Raw genomic sequence first — 20275 nt, 5'->3', positions numbered from 1 at the left:
CCAGCTTCTTGGCAGTCCACTGAGCTGGGAGTCTCAGAACACAGGAGCCAGTGTTTCCAGGCTCACAGTTCCACTTCAGCCCACCATGCAGGCTGAGGGGAAACCAGGAGCCTGGAATCCCCCACCAGGTTGGCTGCTTTGGAGCTGGGGGCTCTGGAAGACCCTTAAAGACCTGGCCACAGGGGCCTGAAATTGACATTCTTGTCAGTTTCATTGCGATCCTCACTAACAGCAGCCCTTCTGTTAACATGACAACAGGGTCTGGTCAGTTTCACTTTGCTGTTCAGTGGTGAGCAGTCATGAAACTGACAAGAATCATGTCAACATACCTTTAGTCTGCAGCTGCTAGGGCTTCCAGGGTTCCCAACTCCATTGCAGCTCACCAGGTGGGAAGTCAGGGATCCTGATTAATATATTTCCCTTCAGAAGTACCATTTTTAAGTGCTTCCAAAATGAAATACTGTGATATATCAATTCAGCAAAAAACTTCAAAATGTCAGCTTTCTATTCCAATCAAGACAGGAAATATATTCAAATTTTCAAACATTTTCCTGGGACAGAAAAACAGTTTCTCAGCCAGCTCTAAACTGTTTGCTTGTATGTTTGTTTTTTTCCCCTGCCAGATAGAAAGTACTTTTCACTAGTGTGAAGTCATGTGAAAATCTTCTGCAAAATAAACCTTCAGCAGAACTGGCACCATGCTCCAAATTTTCTGGGGTTTGATGTGACAATTTCACCCCATTCTAATCAATACTGAGTGAAGTTGAGTCTTATTGTGGAACACTATTGCCTGAGGTGCTGAAGAATATCATAGAATGCTCAGAGCCTAATAAACTCTAGAATCCCTTCCTTTTCCAAATCAAGGGACAAAATTTCCCTGACAACCCCATCCCCACAAATGAAAAGAATCTATAAAGTGCCATGTGCATGTTTGTTACACTACAAATCATTAAAACTGTGTTCTTGCAGTAGCAAATATACCTGATTGACAAAAATCCAGGGGTAGAAAATGTGCTATTCTTCTGAGCTGTGCTGCTGTTAAAACTTTCCCATCAACATTAATTACCACTTTGCATAATGAAACATAAAACACCGTCTCTCTAGGTCTAGTAAAGTCTGTGCTCTTCCATTGACAGCACTCAGCAAATGTGAACCCACTAATCAGCCCTGTATGACTTCAGACCTAGATTGACCTATGGAAGTTATAGTATGCATATGTACCCATTTTTGATAGTGTGAACCAGAACATGGAAAGTGCAAAAACAGCACTTGAGAGGGAAGTTGCACCAATAATAATATTTTCCCATGTTTTCCAGGCCTGTGTCTTAATGGCCATATTCACTTTTATTAAGCTTTTATTGCTGCACAGCATAGCATGGATATGCTTTAGTAGGGAAAGTATCTTAAACATTCCTGAGTTCTCTAATTGTTTCCTGAGTGGAACAGAACATAAGGACAGTCAATAGTAACTTCACTGCAAACAAAACCTAAAGCTTGTCACTGTCCTTAGCTCTACTATATATACATTCAAGATTTTATACAAATCAGATTTAATAGGTATGGATGTTTCATATTTTCTGTATTAGGCATTTTATTGAAATGGGGTTGTCTCAGCCAGTCATAATGACTTCAGAGTTACTGACCAATAACTGATGCCATAGGAGAATCTTTAGGTCCTGATGTAGAGGCAGTAGCCAAGAAAAGCAGGCATGGCGAGAGACGTGCCCTTCAGCAATTTCTGGCTGCCAGAGAAGACCTTCATGGGCTGCTGGAGCCTGTGTAGCTTAGAACAATACTCAGACTGCTCTGTGTTACTACTTTGGACTTGACTGGTGCTTGGTGGATTAGCAATCAGGGAACAGCAAAGCTACCTGAACAGTGCCAGTTGCCAAATGGCCAGGCATGAAGATCTTGCCCCATTTATATTATCTGTGTTAGGAGGAACTGAGCATGATCTTGGATTCTATTTAACATATTTACTACTACTAATAGGTGCTCTATTCTCCTTGCATTTACACTGCTATAAATCTGGATTAACTCCACTGATGTTGGCAGCTACACTATTGTAAAATTGGTATACGGGAAAGGAGCATCAGGCTTTTTGTACATTTATATGATGTTTTTTCTTCTGTCATTATTGTATTCATAATAAAGGTGCAAGCAAAACCACTAAACTGTTACAGAAATTAATTTTTTCTTCTTTGATCAGTTTACCTTTTCATGTGTTTATTATCACGTTTCATATGTGTGCATATATATATATATAATACATAGTGTATACAAAATGCATCTTTTGTACTGAGGATTCCTTTTAAAGTATCTTAGCAAAATACCAGTTTCTCAATGTGTTTTGACAGATTTCCCTTAATATTGCTCTGGAGGCCTTTATGATCAAGCCATCTAGCTTCATAGGAATGACTTGCACTGCCTTCCAGAAAATATCTCAAAATTCAGACAGGTCACTGATCCATGATGTGGGGAGCTGGGAAGCAGATTATCACCCAGACCAACATTTGAATTTTAAGTGCAACGATGGCAGTTTCAGTGATTCTTTCATGAATTTTTCTACCAAAGTAAGTGGTATAAACAGTTGTGTACAACTGACTCTCTCTCTCTCTCTATATTTCATTTGTATCTTGTATTCAAAGCAGATTACTACTTTACCACTGCAGGACTCAAACTGATTACAAGATTAAAAGCTCATATATTTATTTAATATAAATTGATTAATAAGAAAAGTAATTGTAACTTGTTACTGGTCTTAAATATTTAACTTCAAGTGTGATTATAATGCATATTTTACTTCCAATACCAGTGTGCTGTGTTTACAGATATTGCATAAGTGTTTCCATGCTCGATGTAAAAATTCAACATATAAACAGGAATGAGTATATATTTTGCTATTACAATCTATGGGCTTGATCCAACAAACTTCTACACATGTGAGCAATCCCCTTGAAGTCAATGGGAAATACTTAGTTTAGTCAGGATCTCTCAGATGAGTTAAGCTTGCATGGATAGTGACATTTTCAGAAAAATTGTCTTTACTTCCACTAAATTGTTTTACGGTTCTTATCTCGAAAACTTGATATAAAAGAAGAGCATTACCTTGGAGTTTTGGAACAGCCTAAGGAAAACAATAATAAATAAGCCTCTTAATAGAATGCAGTATTATTATCAAATAATGAAGTGGAACAATTAAATTTTTATCTAGCGAGAAATGGAAATTTTGCATTTGGTTGAGCGTGTTATTAAATTTAAGTGAACTAGGGCTGAATTTTAGTTATCCTCCAACAGCATCTCATTTTAATAGGCTTATTCCTTGAAATGCTTAGTACTCCAAAATGATACTGTTCTGGATACTACTACAAGCTTACTGAACTCTGAGAGTACTTTGATTGCAGTTATTTTCCTAGTTCTGTCTTTTGAACCTCTGTGTAACTTAGGTAATGGCAATGATGTGCTGGAGGGAGCTCTTGGGAGAACCTTGTAAAAATTCTGTCACCAAATTGAAGGAAGGATTGGGTAGCTTTCCTCCCTTCGATAGTTTAGCAGCATCCAGGGAGGGATGAACACCATCTATACCTAGGATGACTTACAAAGATGCTTCTGAAGAGCAACTTTTTAGTCCTTGGAATCCACAAGGTAGAATCTAATGTCAAGGATTACATTAAAAAGGAAAAAAAAGAAAGATCCCTAGGGACTAATATTTCTGCGCCTTCCTACAAAACAATCTATCAATATAGCTATATACACACACTTCAAACAACAGATTTTACTGGTAAGGGTCTTTGGCCAATCTTATGCAGAAAGTCAGACAAGACAATTATAATGGTTCCTTCTGTCCCTAAAATATATAAATCTATGAATGTACTTTGTATATTTTTCAGGAACAAAGTATAAACATTTCCAGTAAATGCAGTTCATAGAAGTGTGTTTGCCAAGTGATGTCTCCTTCTTTGGTTATGATTAAGCATTTTGGTTTAAATAGGAAAACGAATAGATTCCCCAGCCCCTCATCCTTCATGTCTGTAAGACGCACATGCCAGGCATGCAATATTTATCACAGGCTAAGGCAGAACATTTTGGTTGAAGCCCCTTTTTATAAAAAGTTGGCAGTGCATCACTGCGTAAAGGGTCATTATAATCTTTTCTTACATATTTTGCCATGTTTATAGAAAGCAGCCAAGTCAGAATTTCCATCCAAATTTGTGTTTTCATATCTAGTTTCAGTGGATAAAAATATATTTTGAAACTGCAGGTGCAATAGAGTATTTCATAATGCTCTTTAGAACCCCATTGTTCTATAATTATAACCAAATGTAAGGTTTTATCAGGAATGTACTGCTAAATTTGATACCAAACTAAGGCTTGCAAAGGAGACTGTTAAGTTATTTTTCATAACTTTATACTTCATTTTTCTTTTCACTTTATTTATAATAACTCCTTGAAAATGAAACCATTTCCTTACACACACTTCTCCCTTCCAACACATGTGAAAAGTATTTTTCACATGAGTGCTGAGCATTCCTTTTGAGAAGAAAAGAGCACTGAAGCATTTGTTTTACAAAAATGGCAGAGACGCTGTAAACAGATATAAAAATAATAAAGTAGGTTAAATTTTCGCCCTATTAAATTTGACAGTGTCCCTTTAACCCAGTGGTTCTCTGACTTTTGTACTGGTGACCCCTTTCACATAGCAAGCCTCTGAGTGCGACCCCCCCCCCCCTTATCACTTAAAAACACTTTTTTATATATTTAACACTATTATAAATGCTGAGGCAAAGCGGGGTTTAGGATGGAGGCTGACAGCTCGTGGCCCCCCCATGTAATAACCTTGCGACCCCTGGAGGGGTCCCGACCCCCAGTTTGAGAACCCCTGCTTTAACCTATGCATCGGTAAGCTTAAAGATTATAGCTGGGCATGAGGCAAGCATCTCTTTACTGAATGTTTGTGCTAGATGGACCTTTGGTCTGACCCAGTATGACCGTTCTTATGTTCTTCTTATACTGAGAACAGAAGTGACCTCTGTATAGTAGGTAAGGTTAAATTATGCTTTCCATTCTAACCCGTTTCTAAAAAATTATTATGACTGAAAACTTTCACCTTTCAGGTGGAAATTTTCCAGGCTTTGTGACTATTCAAAGGTGAATTGGTTTACAAAGATTTAATAAACCTGTTTTTTGAATACAAGGGGAGTGGAGGAGATAATGTTTTCCTTTTATTATCAAAAACAAATTCTAGCATTATTAAAAAATCAAATCAAAACAGATCTAATGATACATATAAAATGGTTGAGTCTTAAAACTTGGCATAGAAATAGCCCTCATTGAGGAGAAAGTGCCTGTAAGTGTTCTAGTGTGCATTGCTTTGATATGACCAAGTTATGAGCCTTTGAAAAGTGCAAATTGATCATGTGCAATACATTCTATAGCAGTTATGCTAAATTTGTAAATTGTATCACTAAGTAGGGTTTGAATCATCATAACTAACTTAACTACATAGTGAAGAGCATACTAAAATGCATACAGTATGAGGCACAGGGACTGGCCCTGTGGCGAAGGTACTCGGCCCCCACCAGGCTGCTATGTGACAATGTGATCCTTCAGTGCGATGTTTCAAACACACTTGTGTAATCTTAGTAGTATTGAGTTATTTCAGTAAAGTATATCAGTGCTTAAGTGTTTAAAGGCACAGGTGTAGAATAAGAAAGATTTGGATAGTCAAACACATGAACGATTCTAAATGGCATCAAGTTTCCAAAGGAAAAAGGACATTATTCTATACAAGGTTTCATTATTCTTTAAAAAATTAACCTTTTTTCTTTTATTTTTTCTCTAATCTCTCCTACATATTTTGGTTTGACATCTCAAGAGGTTATTTCAGTATCACATTCTTCCTGTTCTTTTATTGTTTTATTTATACCTTACGCAGTTGTAACTTAATGCAGCAGTAAGTCATCTGTGATTTTACAGAACATTGAACAGAAATTAAATCTATTCAATAATATCAGTAAACCAAAAGAAAATTCATCAGAGAAAATGAACGTTGAAAGCAAGTATTTTTTTTAAATGCATAAATCTCTTCATAAAATTTACTAATAATACTATTTTAGGCAAAAGGATCTGTGTGGCCTCAGGGCCCCATGCATGGATGCTTTTATATGACTAAGGGCTGGGGGAAAGATGATGTGAAGCACATGGTTCAGACAGATGCATTCTTTAGGGGAGGACCTATTAAAGGGGATATTCTATATCCCAGTAAAGAGGAAAGGATAGAAGTTGATAAAGTACTGGTAGGAAATGAAGAGAAACAGGCAAATGAAAGAGTCCCATTTAATTACATCACACAAAGACAGACAACAAAATATTGACAAATTATATAAGTGCTTGTATACAAATGCTAGAAATCTAAATACTAAGATGAATGAACTTAAGTGCCTGGTATTAAATATTGATGTAATAGGCATCACAGAAACTTGGCAGAATGATGGTAATTAATAGGACACAATAATACCATGGAACAAAATATATAGGAATGAGTGAGTAGGTCGTGCTAATGAGAGCGTGGCACTATATGTGAAAGAAAGCAGAGTCCAATATAATAAAAATCTTAAATGACTCAAACAGTTCCATGTAATTTCTGGGGATAGACGTTCTATGCTTAAACAATGAATATAGCATCAGGAGTCCACTCCCAACCACCTGACAAGGATGGTGACCGTGATTGTGAAATGTTCTGGGAGATTAGAGAGGTTACAAAACCAGAAAATGCAATAATAATAGGGAATTATAGCTATCCCCATGTTGGCTGAGTACACCTCAGGATGGGATACGGAGATAAACTTTCTAAACACCATTAATGACTGTTCTTGAAGCAGCTAGTCCTGAAACCCACAAGGGGAGAGGCAATTCTTGATTTAGTCCAAAGTAATTCACAGAATCTGGTCCAAGAGGTAAATATAGCTGAACCACTCGGTAATAGCAACCGTAATGTAATTAAATTTAACATCCTTAAATAACAAAGAAACCCACCATAGTAGCATTTAACTTTAGAAAGGGGAACTATGAAAAAATGAGGAAGCTAATTAAACAGAAATTAAATGGAAGAGCCACAAAAGTGAAATGCCTACAAGCTGTATAGAAACTATTTTAAAACACCATAACAGAGGCTCAAACTAAATGAATTCCCCAAATAAAAAAAATTGTAATAGGACAAAAATAATGCCACCATGGCTAAACAACGGCATAAAAGATACAATTAGGTGCAAAAATGCATCCTTTGACAATTGGAAGTCAAATCCTACTGCAGAAAACAGAAAAGGGCATAAACCCTGGAAAGTCAAGTGTAAAAGTGTAATTAGGCAATCCAAAAAAGAATTTGAAGAGCAGATAGCAAAAGACACAAAAACTAACAGCAAATTTTTTTTAAATACCTCAGGAGCCAGAAGCCTTCCAAACAGTCAGTGGGGCCACTGGGTGATTAAGATGCTAAAGGAGCACTCAAAGCCATTGCAGAGAAGCAAAATGAAATTCTTTGCATCAATCTTCACCTCAGAGGATGTGAGGGAGATTCATTTTTTTAAGTGAAAAATCTGAAGAATTGTCTCAGATTGATGTGTCAATAGAGGAGGTTTTGGAACAAATTGATAAATTAAACAGTAATAAGTCACCAGGACCAAATGTTATTCCCAAGAGTTCTGAAGAAACTCAAATATGAAATTGCAGTACTAACTTTGCTATGTAAGCTATTACTTAAATCACCCTCCATAGCAGATGGGTGGAATATAGCTAATGTAACACCGATTTTTTAAAAAGGCTCTAGAGGTGATCCCAGCAATTAAAGGTCAGTAAGTCTGACTTCGGTACCAGGCAAATTGGCTGAAATTATAGTAAAGAACAGAGTTGTCAGACACATAGATGAAGAGAATATGTTGGGGAAGAGTCAACTCACCTTTTGTAAAGGGAAATCATGCCTCACCAATCTACTAGAACTCTTTGAGGGAGTCAACAAGCATGTGAGCAAGGGTCATACAGTTGATACAGTGTACTTGGACTTTCATAGCTCTTAAGCAAAGGCTCTTAAGCAAACTAAGCAGTCATAGGATAAGAGGGAAGGCCCTTTCATGGATCAGTAACTGGTTAAAAGTTAAGGAACACAGGGTAGGAATAAATGGTCAGACTTCACGGTGAATAGAGATAAATTGTGGGGTCCCCCAAGGATCTGTACTGGGACCTGTGGTGTTCAACATCTTTGTAAATGATCTGGGAAAGGAGGTGAACAGTGAGGTGGCAAAATTTGCAGATGGTACAAAATTACTCAAGATAGTTAGGTCCAGAGCCGACTGTGAAGGGTTACAAAGGGATCTCACAAAACTGGGTGACTGGGCAACAAAATGGCAGATGAAATTCAATGTTGATAAGTGCAAAGTAGTGCACATTAGAAAACATCATCCTAACTAAAGCAACAAGGAGTTGGGCAGCACCTTAAAGACTAACAGATTTATTTGGGTATAAGCTTTTGTGGGTAAAAAAAACCTCACTTTAGGTGCCACCGGATTCCTTGTTGTTTTTGTGGATACAGACTAACATGGCTACCTTCTGATACTTGACATCATCCCAACTATACATATAAAATGATGGGGTCTAAATTAGCTGTTACCAGTCAAGAAAGAGATTTTGGAGTCATTGTGGATAGTTCTCTGAAAACATCCACTCAATTTGCAGTGGCAAAAAAGCAAACAATGTTGGGAATCATTAAGAAAGGGATAGATAATGAGACAGAAAAAAATCATATTGCCTATATATATAAATCCATGGTATTCTCACACCTTGAATACTGCATGCAGTTTTCATCACCCCATCTCAAAAAAAGTTATATTAGAACTGGAAAAGGTACATGTAAGCATCCTTCATTCTCAATTTAATAAAATAAAATAGAATGAAACTAAGCCTGATTTAGCTTGAAACATTGTAAGCTGTCTTTTCTTCTCTTTTAGCTATACCAAATATAGTAAAGAAACAAGGTGGCTGAGGAAATATCTTTGAAGAAGAGCTCTATGAAAGCTTGTCTCTCTCTCCAACAGAGGTTGGTCCAGTAAAAGATATTACCTCACCCACCACATCTCTCTCTAAGATTCTGGGACCTACATGGCTACAACACCACTAAACATAGTAAAGACAATTTTGTAGTGGTGACACATTTTCTTGATCTGTGTTTGTTAGGTGAGAATGTTTCCATGTCTCAAGCAGAACATTTTTTAAACTGTTTTGAAATTTATTCTCAGGCCTGGTCTACTGTGGGGGCAGGGGGCGGTGTCGATGTAAGATATGCAACTTCAGCTACGGGAATACCATAGCTGAAGTCAACGTATCTTATTTTGACTTACCTCCCGTCCTCACGGTGTGGGATTGATGGCCGTGGCTCCCCCATCGACTCCACTACCGCCGCTCGCTCTGGTGGAGTTCCGAAGTCGACGGGGAGCACGTTCGGGGATCAATATATTGCGATAAGATGCGATATATCGATCCCCAATAATTCGATCGCTACCCACCGATACGGCGGGTAGTCTAGAGGTACCCTCAGACTGATCACATACGCTGTTTCTGTAAGAAGTTAATGCATTTCTTCTAATAGCAATCATACAAAGTAATGCTCAAACACACACTTTTCCCTTCCGTTTGTAAAATGGATACAGTGAGACAAATCCTGCAGACCTTAGTCCTTATTCAGGCAAAACCCGCACTGAAGTCAATAAGGTATTTACCTGAAAGAAGATTGTAAGTTTGATCTGATACATTTGTATCAGGCATTGGCAGAAAAAAGATTCCACTTCCATCTTATTGTTAATTTTTGTTATCATTATCATCATCATTATTATCAATTTTTATTGTCATAGCATCCAAAGGCCTCAAATGTTTTGGGGGTCCCATGGTACTAGGCAGTAGACAAACGATCGCAGTGTAGAAGAGTTTGCAATGTAATTTGAAACAAGATGCAAGTCAATCTCTTTCAGCTCGTTAAATTTTATAGTACTTGTACATCACACTTTTATATCTAGAAAATGTAGAATTATTAAGTTCTGCAAATCAAGAGGAGTATAAAAACAAATGTGCCCTTGGAACATAGAGAATTTAAATTACTGATGGACCCGATGCGAGAAGCTTAGGTAACAAAATGGAGGAACTGGAGCTCCTGGTCCGAGAATTGAAACCGGATATCGTAGAATAACCGAAACATGGTGGAATGGTAGCCATGACTGGAGTACAGGTATGGAAGGGTATGTGCTGTTTAGGAAAGACTGAAACAAAGGTAAAGGTGGGGGAGTAGCATTGTATGTCAATAATGAGGTGAAATGTAACGAAATAACTAGCAATGCAATGGATAATACGGAGTCTGTTTGGGCAAGGGTGACATTGGGGAAGAAAACTACTAGAGCGTCCCCTGGGATAGTGATTGGGGTGTGCTATAGACCGCCGGGATCTAGCCTGGATGTGGATAGAGAGCTCTTTAATGTTTTTAAGGAGGTAAAGACTAATAGGAACTGTATGATCATGGGAGACTTTAACTTCCCGGATATAGATTGGGAAACAAATGCTAGTAATAATAATAGGTCTCAGCTTTTCCTAGACGTGATAGCTGATGAATTCCTTCATCAAGTAGTTGCTGAACCGATGAGGGGGGATGCCATTTTAGATCTGATTTTGGTGAGTAACGAGGACCTTGTTGAGGAAATAGTTGTAGGGGACAACCTTGGCTCGAGTGATCATGAGCTAATTCGTTTCAAAATAAATGGAAGGATAAACAAAATTGCATCTGAGACTAAGGTTTACGATTTCAAAAGGGCTAACTTTACTAAATTAAGGCGACTAGTTAGGGAAGTGGATTGGACTAACATATTTAGGGATCTAAAGGCGGAAGACGCCTGGGGTTACTTCAGGTTGAAGTTGCAGGAGCTGTCAGAGGCCTGTATCCCGAGAAAGGGAAAACAGTTTGTAGGTAGCAGTTTTAGACCGAGCTGGATGAGCAAGCGTCTCAGAGGGGTGATTAAGAAAAAACAGAAAGCGTACAAGGACTGGAAAATGGGAGGGATCAGCAAAGAAACCTACCTTATTGAGGTCAGAGGGTGTAGGGAAGCAGTGAGAAAGGCAAAGAGCCGGGTGGAGATGGACCTAGCGAAGGGATTAAAACCAATAGCAAAAGGTTTTTTAGCCATATAATAGGAAGAAAACCAAGAAGGAAGAAGTGGGACCGCTTAAAACTTTAAACGGAGTGGAGATTAGGGATAATCTTGGCATGGCACAATATCTAAACGAATATTTTGCCTCGGTCTTTAATGAGGCTAATGAAGGGCTAAGGAATAGTGGTAGAGGGACTGACGGGAATGAAGATATGGGGGTAGACATTACGGTATCTGAGGTAGAAGCCAAACTTGAACAGCTTAACGGAAGTAAATCAGGGGGCCCGGATAATCTTCATCCTAGAATATTAAGGGAATTGGTGAGTGAAATTGCAAGCCCGTTAGCGATGATTTTTAATAAATCTCTAAACTCGGGGGTTGTACCGTTTGACTGGAGATTAGCTAATATCGTTCCTATATTCAAGAAGGGGAAAAAAAGTGACCCAGGTAACTACAGGCCTGTTAGTTTAACATCTGTAGTATGCAAAGTCATGGAAAATATTTTAAAGGAGAGAGTGGTTACGGACCTTGAGGCCGATGGCAACTGGGACAAATTACAGCATGGTTTTACGAGAGGTAGATCGTGCCAAACCAACCTGATCTCCTTCTTTGAGAAAGTAACAGATTTTTTAGACAAGGGAAATGCGGTGGATCTAATATATCTTGATTTCAGTAAGGCGTTTGATACGGTACCACATGAGGAATTACTGGTTAAATTGGAAAAGATGGGGATCGAAATGAAAATCCAGAGGTGGATAAGGAGCTGGTTAAAGGGGAGACTGCAGAGGGTCGTATTGAAGGGTGATCTGTCGGGTTGGAGGGGGGTTACCAGTGGAGTTCCTCAAGGTTCGGTTTTGGGTCCGATTTTATTTAATCTATTTATCGCTAACCTCGGAACCAAAAGTAGGAATGGGCTGATAAAGTTTGCGGATGACACCAAGTTGGGAGGTATTGCCAATTCGGAAAAGGATCGGGATATCCTCCAGGGAGATTTGGATGACCTTGTAAACTGGAGTATTAGTAACAGGATGAAATTCAATAATGAGAAGTGTAAGGTTATGCATTTAGGGATGACTAACAAGAATTTTAGTTATAATCTGGGGATGCACCAGTTGGAAGTAACAGAGGAGGAGAAGGACCTAGGAGTCCTGGTTGATCGTAGGATGACTATGAGTAGGCAATGTGATGTGGCCTTAAAAAAGCTAATGCGGTCTTGGGATGCATTAGGTGAGGTATTTCTAGTAGAGATAAGGAGGTGCTAGTCCCGTTATATAAGGCGTTGGTGAGACCTCATTTGGAGTATTGTGTGCAGTTTTGGTCTCCCATGTTTAAGAAGGATAAATTCAAACTGGAACGGGTACAAAGAAGGGCCACTAGAATGATCCGAGGAATGGAAAGCCTGTCGTATGAAAGGAGACTTGAGGAGCTCGGTTTGTTTTCCTTAACCAAAAGAAGGATAAGAGGAGATATGATTGCACTCTTTAAATTATATCAGAGGGATAAATACCAAGGAAGGAGAGGAATTATTTCAGCTCAGTGCTTAATGTGGACACGAGGACAAACGGATATAAATTGTCAGTCAGGAAATTTAGGCTTGAAATTAGACGAAGGTTTCTAACCATCAGAGGAGTGCAATTCTGGAACAGCCTACCGGAGGGAAACAGTTGGGGGGCGAAGGACCTCCATGACTTTAAGATTAAGCTGGATAAGTTTATGGAGGGGATGGTATGATAGGATAACGGGTTTAGTCAATTAGGGTCAATAACGTGCCACACTGGTAATTAGTACAAAGGGTCAATGTTGGGATATTGTTAGCCTTTTCCAGAGGGTCTGGCTGGAGAGTCTTGCCCACATGCTCGGGGTTCAGCTGATCGCCATATTTGGGGTCGGGAAGGAATTTTCCTCCAGGGTAGATTGGCAGTGGCCCTGGAGGTTTTTTGCCTTCCTCCGAAGCATGGGGCAGGGGTCGCTTGTTGGTGGATTATCTGCTACTTGAAGTCTTTAAATCATGATTTGGAGCATTCAACAGCAGAGTCAAGGGAGAGAATTAGTTCAGGAGTGGGTGGATCGGCTTATGTGGCCTGCATCTTGCAGGAGGTCAGACTAGATGATCATAATGGTCCCTTCTGATCTTGAATTCTATGATTGTGAGTGGTCCTTGTGTTGGGGTGGGGAGGCACGCAAAGAGTCTCCTCTCCCCGTCTGTGCAAGGGTTACCTATGAAAATGGGTGTTCTTACCCCTTCCTCCCCTGATAAGCAAATCATCCAGAAAGGGTCAGAGAGGAATGTGAGACATTAACACTAGAATGTGTTTGGGAGGATCAATTAGCTCTGTTCTGATGGATGGTGCAGACCATGCACCCTCATGAGCACTGGGCAGCCATCATTACAGTTACTAAAGACCTTCACCAGTGACTCCTTTTCTATTTCTCCCCTGCCTCTCCACCAAATCCCTTTCCTCAGATTGCATTTCTATGCTTTAGTCTGAAGTTTCATCTGTACCTCCAACTCTTAGTCAATAGGAGAAAGTATGAAATTAAGTAGTTATTTTCCTCTGGGTCTAAGAACATTTCTTCTGTTACCATGCTGCTATAGGGTAACTCAAAGCTTGCTTTCAAACCCTTATGCAGTACTGAGGGGAAACCCTCAGTACTGAATGTACACAAAGGAAGAAGATGGAAATTGAAAAGAAAGCTTTACTTATTTAGCATGCAAAGCAATTTTGGAATATATGAGATATTTTTAAAGAGGTGATTTCATTAAGTGGATCATTGCCTATCATGTGAAATGCGTATGTGAATTTATAAATATTACATCAGCACATTGTTGCTGTTTATAGATGAGGCTGAGTGGCAGTTTCTATTGTATTTTCATGGGTTTATTACTTGACTAAAAAAATTAGTCAGAGCTTAAATATAAGATATGAGTTTGCCATATCAAAGTATATTCCTTAACTTAATTCTGAGACGTGAGAGTTTTCCATAGACTGGCTTTTCTCAGTCACTGGTAAGTTAAACAGTTCTCTTTTAATTTATTTTTAAACAGTTGAGTAGCTATATTTCTCCTGTTATATATTTTTTTCTTTCACAATAAAATGAGCTGGAGAATTCCAGCTATATGATCCACGCTGATTCCCCACTGCCCTGCACTTTGCAAAAAACATTTATACCCGTGCAAACCTTACTGATTGACAATAGTGATTGTACAGTTGTAAATGACTACACAAGGTGCAAGAAAATGGAGAATCAGGCCCATCAGTGGCAGTAATGGGAGGCTGTTGGTCTCAGTTTCAAAGACTACTTTTCCATTTTTACTTATTCTTTTAGCATTTCCTTAATTTGAGCTGGGTGAATATGGGTGGTGAAGGAGAAGCAACAGCCGCAAAATCACTACAACAGTAATCTTACTAATCCCTGTTATTTGCTTTCCACCAACATAAGTACTAACTATTGTTGTCCTCAAAAATGTTTGAGGAAAGAGAAATATTTGCATGATTTTGTTCTGGAAATATATAACCATCATGTCATTTATTTATGAGATATTTAGTCATCCAATTCAGGGAGCATAAACAAAACTGACATGTTGTAGATGACCAATTACACAATAAAAGAGTAGTAAATACTCGAGCAGTAGCCACAATAAGTAGTTTGAAAACAATTTACTGATGTAGGGTGAAATATATTGCAATTTGAATAATAAACTACTAACATTTGGAGCCTGTTATTTCTATTTTCATAAATAGAAAAATATGGCAAAATTATTAAATAGTTTGCTGTGAATAGGTCATCCAGTTGTAGCCGTCAGGAAGGAGGAAAACCAAACTGGGCATAATGTACTGAATACAGAGTTAAACGGGTAAAATAAAACAAATTATAATAAGGACAAAAATGTAAAACTAAATTACAAAAACAGCACCAGAGAGAGAGAGAGAATAGTCACTCACAGAAGTTTAGGAAACAATTTTTAATACATTTCAACATCCAGTTCTGAGTCCACTATCAGCAAGACCCTTCTGGGGAGAATAACTTGTAATGTTCTCAAGATGTCCTAAAGCCCGCTGTTCATTCCTGTTTCATTCACAGATTTTCAATTTAATTTTCATTTCAACTTTAAGATGTTTTCCATAAAGTAAGTCAAGGCAGTAAGTCCAGCATCCAATGGAGAGTGAATAAAAGAAAGGGAGTATCTAATAGTGAGAGTGAAATGTATTGCAAGTAGGCACCATGGAAGTTCCCCCCTACGTGTGCACACAGAGCTTTAGACCATTATTGTCATCGAACCTCTTACTACTGAAGAGAGAGAAAATCAATACAATTTGATTAGACCAAATCAATAATAATAAAGTATTTTAGTGTGACTTCAGGCTTAGGGAAAAATACTGGAGAGTGTGTGTGTGTGTTCAAGAAAAGGAAAGTTGGTTTAGATTTTTTTTTCCACAGTGCTTGAGATTGAAGAACATCAATTAACCTTCATTATATACTGCCAGAATTTCAGACTTCTGATCCTTCTTATATGTTGGCACTTGTCCTAAAAACTCACAACTAGGGCTGATTCTCTCTTGCTCTGGCTGCATTGGTTGCTATCAAGCTATCACAAGAAGTGATATTCCAGCATTTGGGGTTCAGATCTTGTGAGAACAGCTTGTGAAATTTCAGACCTGTCAAATCTGAACCCAAATTCTAGTCTTGATTCATCCTCAGACCTGAAATTCAGTTTAATCTTAATATGACCCATATTGAACATGTACAGTACATTAAATATATAGCCCTTCTATACTATCATTAAAATTCTGTTAGCAGAAATCTTTTTAAAAAAACTTTTAATATCACAGTCAAATTTGTAGTATAGACAGGGTCTTAGAGTTAGCATCATAAATAGACTTTGAAAAGCATTTTACTTGCAGGTTCTCGGTTTAAGTGATGGCTGTTTCAGAGTATAAACCACAATAAAAAGCCTTACCTCCCTTTAGTGGGTCATCAAGTTAACACTTCAGAGATGCAACAATAATATTCATTTCCTGTATGTATTCCTTTCATTTTAAAATTCAAGGTAGGCACATTGCACTCCACACATTCCTATTAGCTTTTCAGTTCTATTTACTTCTTACGGTTTTCAGAGCAAGATTGGCCTTTTGATTTGTCAGGTTGCATTACAGGAGATGTCCGTAGGTTGGGTTGTTAAAAGTTGAATTGGTATTATAACTTTAAACATGTCAACCATGAAGAAACATATCTGTATTTTAAAGTACCTTGACAAAAACCTATGGTTATTGGTTCATGGTATAATATTTTCAGATGTTAAATAATATTATTAAATGGAACTGTTACCACAATGACTTGTAAATTGAAAAATATGCAATCATCTTGTGAGAAGCAGTTTTCCTTTTGCCCAGAATCAATTTTGAATTTCAAATTATAAAAATAGTGTGTAAATTATAGTAATATAGTAAATGTGGTGGTGGTGGTGGTGGTGATGATGATGATGATAAATCACTAAGTAGAAGTGCTTGAGTTAAAGGAGTGGAGAATGGAATATAATACAACTGCTTCCACCACAAAAGGGGGGGGGGGATTTTGAGCTAGGATCAAGCTTGGAAAATTAAAGCCCAAAGAGGAGTTTGAAGGGGAAAGTTATAAGCTCCAGAAAATAGGTCTCATAATGAAAGTGCCTTCTACTCTATAATTCAGCATGTGTGAAATTTTCAGAATCGTTGTGGATAATTAATTGTATCTATTCAGAAGCTGCCTAGCAGAGTGTGCACTAATTAACTTTCCCATTAATGCAAAAGCTAGTTCTTCTGTAAATAATTATGATTTATACTGAAAGTGTCAAAACCCAGAATGTTTCACATGTGCGGCTAAACAGCTATAGGTTTCAAAACACTTTTCATACTGAACTTTTATAAAACCAGCCAGTTTTGGCTTGGCTTTTGAACAATAACTCTTCCTCTGTTACTTTGAAGACTGGGAAGGCATTTGGAAGCAGCTTTTCCAGCTCTCCAGTGGATAAAGTTTCAAAAGAGTGGCCTTCATTTTGTGGTTGCAATTTGTGCCCACAACTGATTTGTGTGCACAACTGAGTCCTTAAAGCACTAACTACATAGCAACCTGAATCAAGAAAGCACATAACGATAAGCATGTGTTTAAAGCCTATTGACTGTAATGGGAAGTGCATCCATTACAGACATACAGTTCAGCTTTGCTCAAAATTTGGATACCCATAAAATATAGGCAAGATAAATTCAGATAAGGGAATTCAGAAGTATAGGAAAATGAAAAAAAAATGGTGAACGTTAGTAGAATCTAATTTCAGATTACATTTTTTTCTGCTTGCTGGCGTATAAATACTTTGTGGCAACTTTCACAAGATTATGAATGCTTTAACCACATTGTCCTAGCCAAATCTGCCAACATAAAATTCTCCCAGTAAATTCAGTTGGAACTGATTTTCTTCACTTAGTCATTGTTTAATAGCATAATATATTAAATGCATGTTTTAGTCAGGAGATGGCTATGCATCAGTTACAGGTGATGTGATTTTAATAATTCTCTTTGGGTATAAATACACACACAAACACAATCATAGCCATAAAAGTCAACCTTTAATGCACGGTAGTATTAGAGATACCATGATGGCTATTCTATATTTAGAAGAAGGGAGAACAGCCGTATTTCTGATGCCGCAGTATGGTAACATTTAGTAAATTGATAGATCTGTGTAGGGTGTAATTGAAGATATGGTGCTCTTAGCCACATTATTTGACACCAGTTCCCTAGTAAACATTTTGCTGGCTTCAGATGGACTATTACAGTATCACCAAATAAAATGTCCAGATGCAAGTATAGGTAAGATTAGTAAGAAATTTTCTTTTCTAGTTTGTGCTGTTTCAAGAGAACAGATACACAACAGAGGACTGACTTTTCCAGTTTACAGATACTGTATATCATCTGGAGGCAATTAGGCTCAATGCTGATAAGAAAGAGAAGGGAAGATAATATACCAATAACCAGTAATTTACATTGGTTTCAGATTTTCTTATCCAAGTGTTGCAAGGCACTTTCTCAGTGTATAAGTCAAGATTGAGTAATAATTGTTCTGTTTACGGGCTAGAATTTTGTAATTTGTTCTTCTATACCTTTTCATCACCCACCAACTGTGATGTCCAAGTGCAAAAAGCATTCTGCTGTTGTAATATTAAATGGTGATGTCTTTTGGGATGTTTACTGTGAGTATTCATGAGGAAATTGGCTCAAATGCTACATAGTCTGCACCTATGTTTGTACTGTAATTCTTCTGAATCTATTGCTTCTTTCTCTGTGTGTGTATGTGTACTTGGTGGCTACTTTCACACCGGGATATCGTTACATTCCATAGACAGTTTACACGCTTTTTCCCCCTCCCTGTGTCATTTGATTGGCTTTTTTAATCTATTAAGGTTTCAATTTCTAGATTTATGATATAATGGGATGTGTTGTAAGTAGAATGTATACACATGTACCGTACTTATCATTCCATTCATATCAATGCCAAAATATGTACTGACAACTTGCAATATTCTTTTTTATAAGAACGGAGATCTAGGAAAAATAGAAAAGTTGCTATATTAAAAATGAAGTCACTGGGTCATTGTTGTATTGTTGCAGCTATCAATTTGATGATGCAAGCTGAAATCATAATTAGGCTTAAATCTTTAATATATCTAGTACTAAGAATGGGAATAGTCAGTTGGAGTGAACTATCACCTATTTTCAATTGGACTTGAGTGGGGCATTGACTTGTGCTAGCCCTCTTCACAGGAATGAATTTGTTTGTAGTTACCTTGAGAAGTAAGAAGCAGTTGTGGGGGAAACTGAGCATCTTTTTTCAGTTGATGGATCAGGTCATTTTAATGAGAAGAAGATTTACTCACCTCCGTTTTTAAAAAAATTGCCAGAATGCATGCCCTGCCGCCCAAAAAACCAGATCATCTATGTAAATACCTATACTTCCTACAATGATCCCATCTACATGGATAATTTGACACCTCATATATGATACCTCAACATAGTTTTATTTTATAGTCTTTTAAATATAAATGCTCCCCTCCTGTTACAAATGTCTTTAAAAACAAACAAACAAAACCACCAAGGAGATTAAATTGTGCTATAATAATGGATTCACATGTACAACAAAAGGGGTAATGTATTATGTACGCACTAATCGTTCCCACTCTTCCTATGGTCTCATTGTTTATTTCATGTATGCTTTTAGATTTTTAGCTATGCAGTTGATTATCCTTCCACGTGAGTTCTTCTAAAATTAAAAATAAAAAAGGAAAAGGGATTTTCTCATTTTCCTATACTTTATACATGGCTTCTGTTTGCTTTTATGGTAATAATAGAAACATCTTTAAAATGTATCCTTCAGAAATCTTGCATCTTGCCTCTTACCATCCTATGTTGCCTTCTTGCAACAAATAAAATGTTCATTATGCAAATAGCAGTATCAGTTGCTAAGCAGTTGTTACATCTATAAGTTTGGCTCTGGACTGATGTTTCTGTAGGCATGAGTTATCTTTAAAACAACAAATTTTTGGATAAAAATACCAGATTTGAACAAAATTTGGCAATGTTCAGTTTCCCCAAAAGTGTTCACAAAACCAAAAATAAATCTATTCATCTAGTTGTATAATTTATATTAGGTTGTCCATTAAAGATATGTGGAGTTTGCATTTCCAATATAGATATTTATGAAGTTTGGGTAGGAAAAAGAAATAAGAAACACAGGATTGACAACACTGTAAAATTGTATCCGACAAGAAACTCTTTCCTTTCACTCTCCTCTGACTTTCTTGAATCTTGTAAAATGAGCTACAATGCATGCACATGCAAATGTCATACAAATATTACATAACTTGTCAGACATATCTGAAAGATTGATCAAACTATCTATTTCTAATTCAAAATGGTGTGTATAAGAAAGATTCTTCCTATTCACTTTGCATTCTCCCCTATTATGGGAAGTTGTTTTCATGATTTCCCAAAGTGCATTAGAAGTTAGGATTATTATTATGAGCCAAGAAAGCAAAATTGCCAAACTTCTTCATGTGCAATGT

The 20275-nt window shown here is 37.5% G+C and overlaps 1 protein-coding gene across 1 annotated transcript in view; it reads left to right on the top strand.

Moving 5' to 3' along the window:
- ADGRA1 (adhesion G protein-coupled receptor A1) overlaps positions 1-20275 on the top strand; it is a 472051-nt gene that overhangs the window by 276489 nt on the left and 175287 nt on the right. The window contains exon 12 of the mRNA XM_045025299.1: positions 2358-2573. Coding sequence (XP_044881234.1) covers positions 2358-2573 — 216 coding nt within the window. The remainder of the gene's footprint in view (positions 1-2357; positions 2574-20275) is intronic.

Source organism: Mauremys mutica, chromosome 7 (genome assembly GCF_020497125.1).
Source record: "Mauremys mutica isolate MM-2020 ecotype Southern chromosome 7, ASM2049712v1, whole genome shotgun sequence".
Classification (NCBI taxonomy): domain Eukaryota; kingdom Metazoa; phylum Chordata; order Testudines; family Geoemydidae; genus Mauremys; species Mauremys mutica.
The sequence above is the reverse complement of the archived record's forward strand: the minus strand, read 5'-3'. Positions and strand labels throughout refer to the sequence as shown.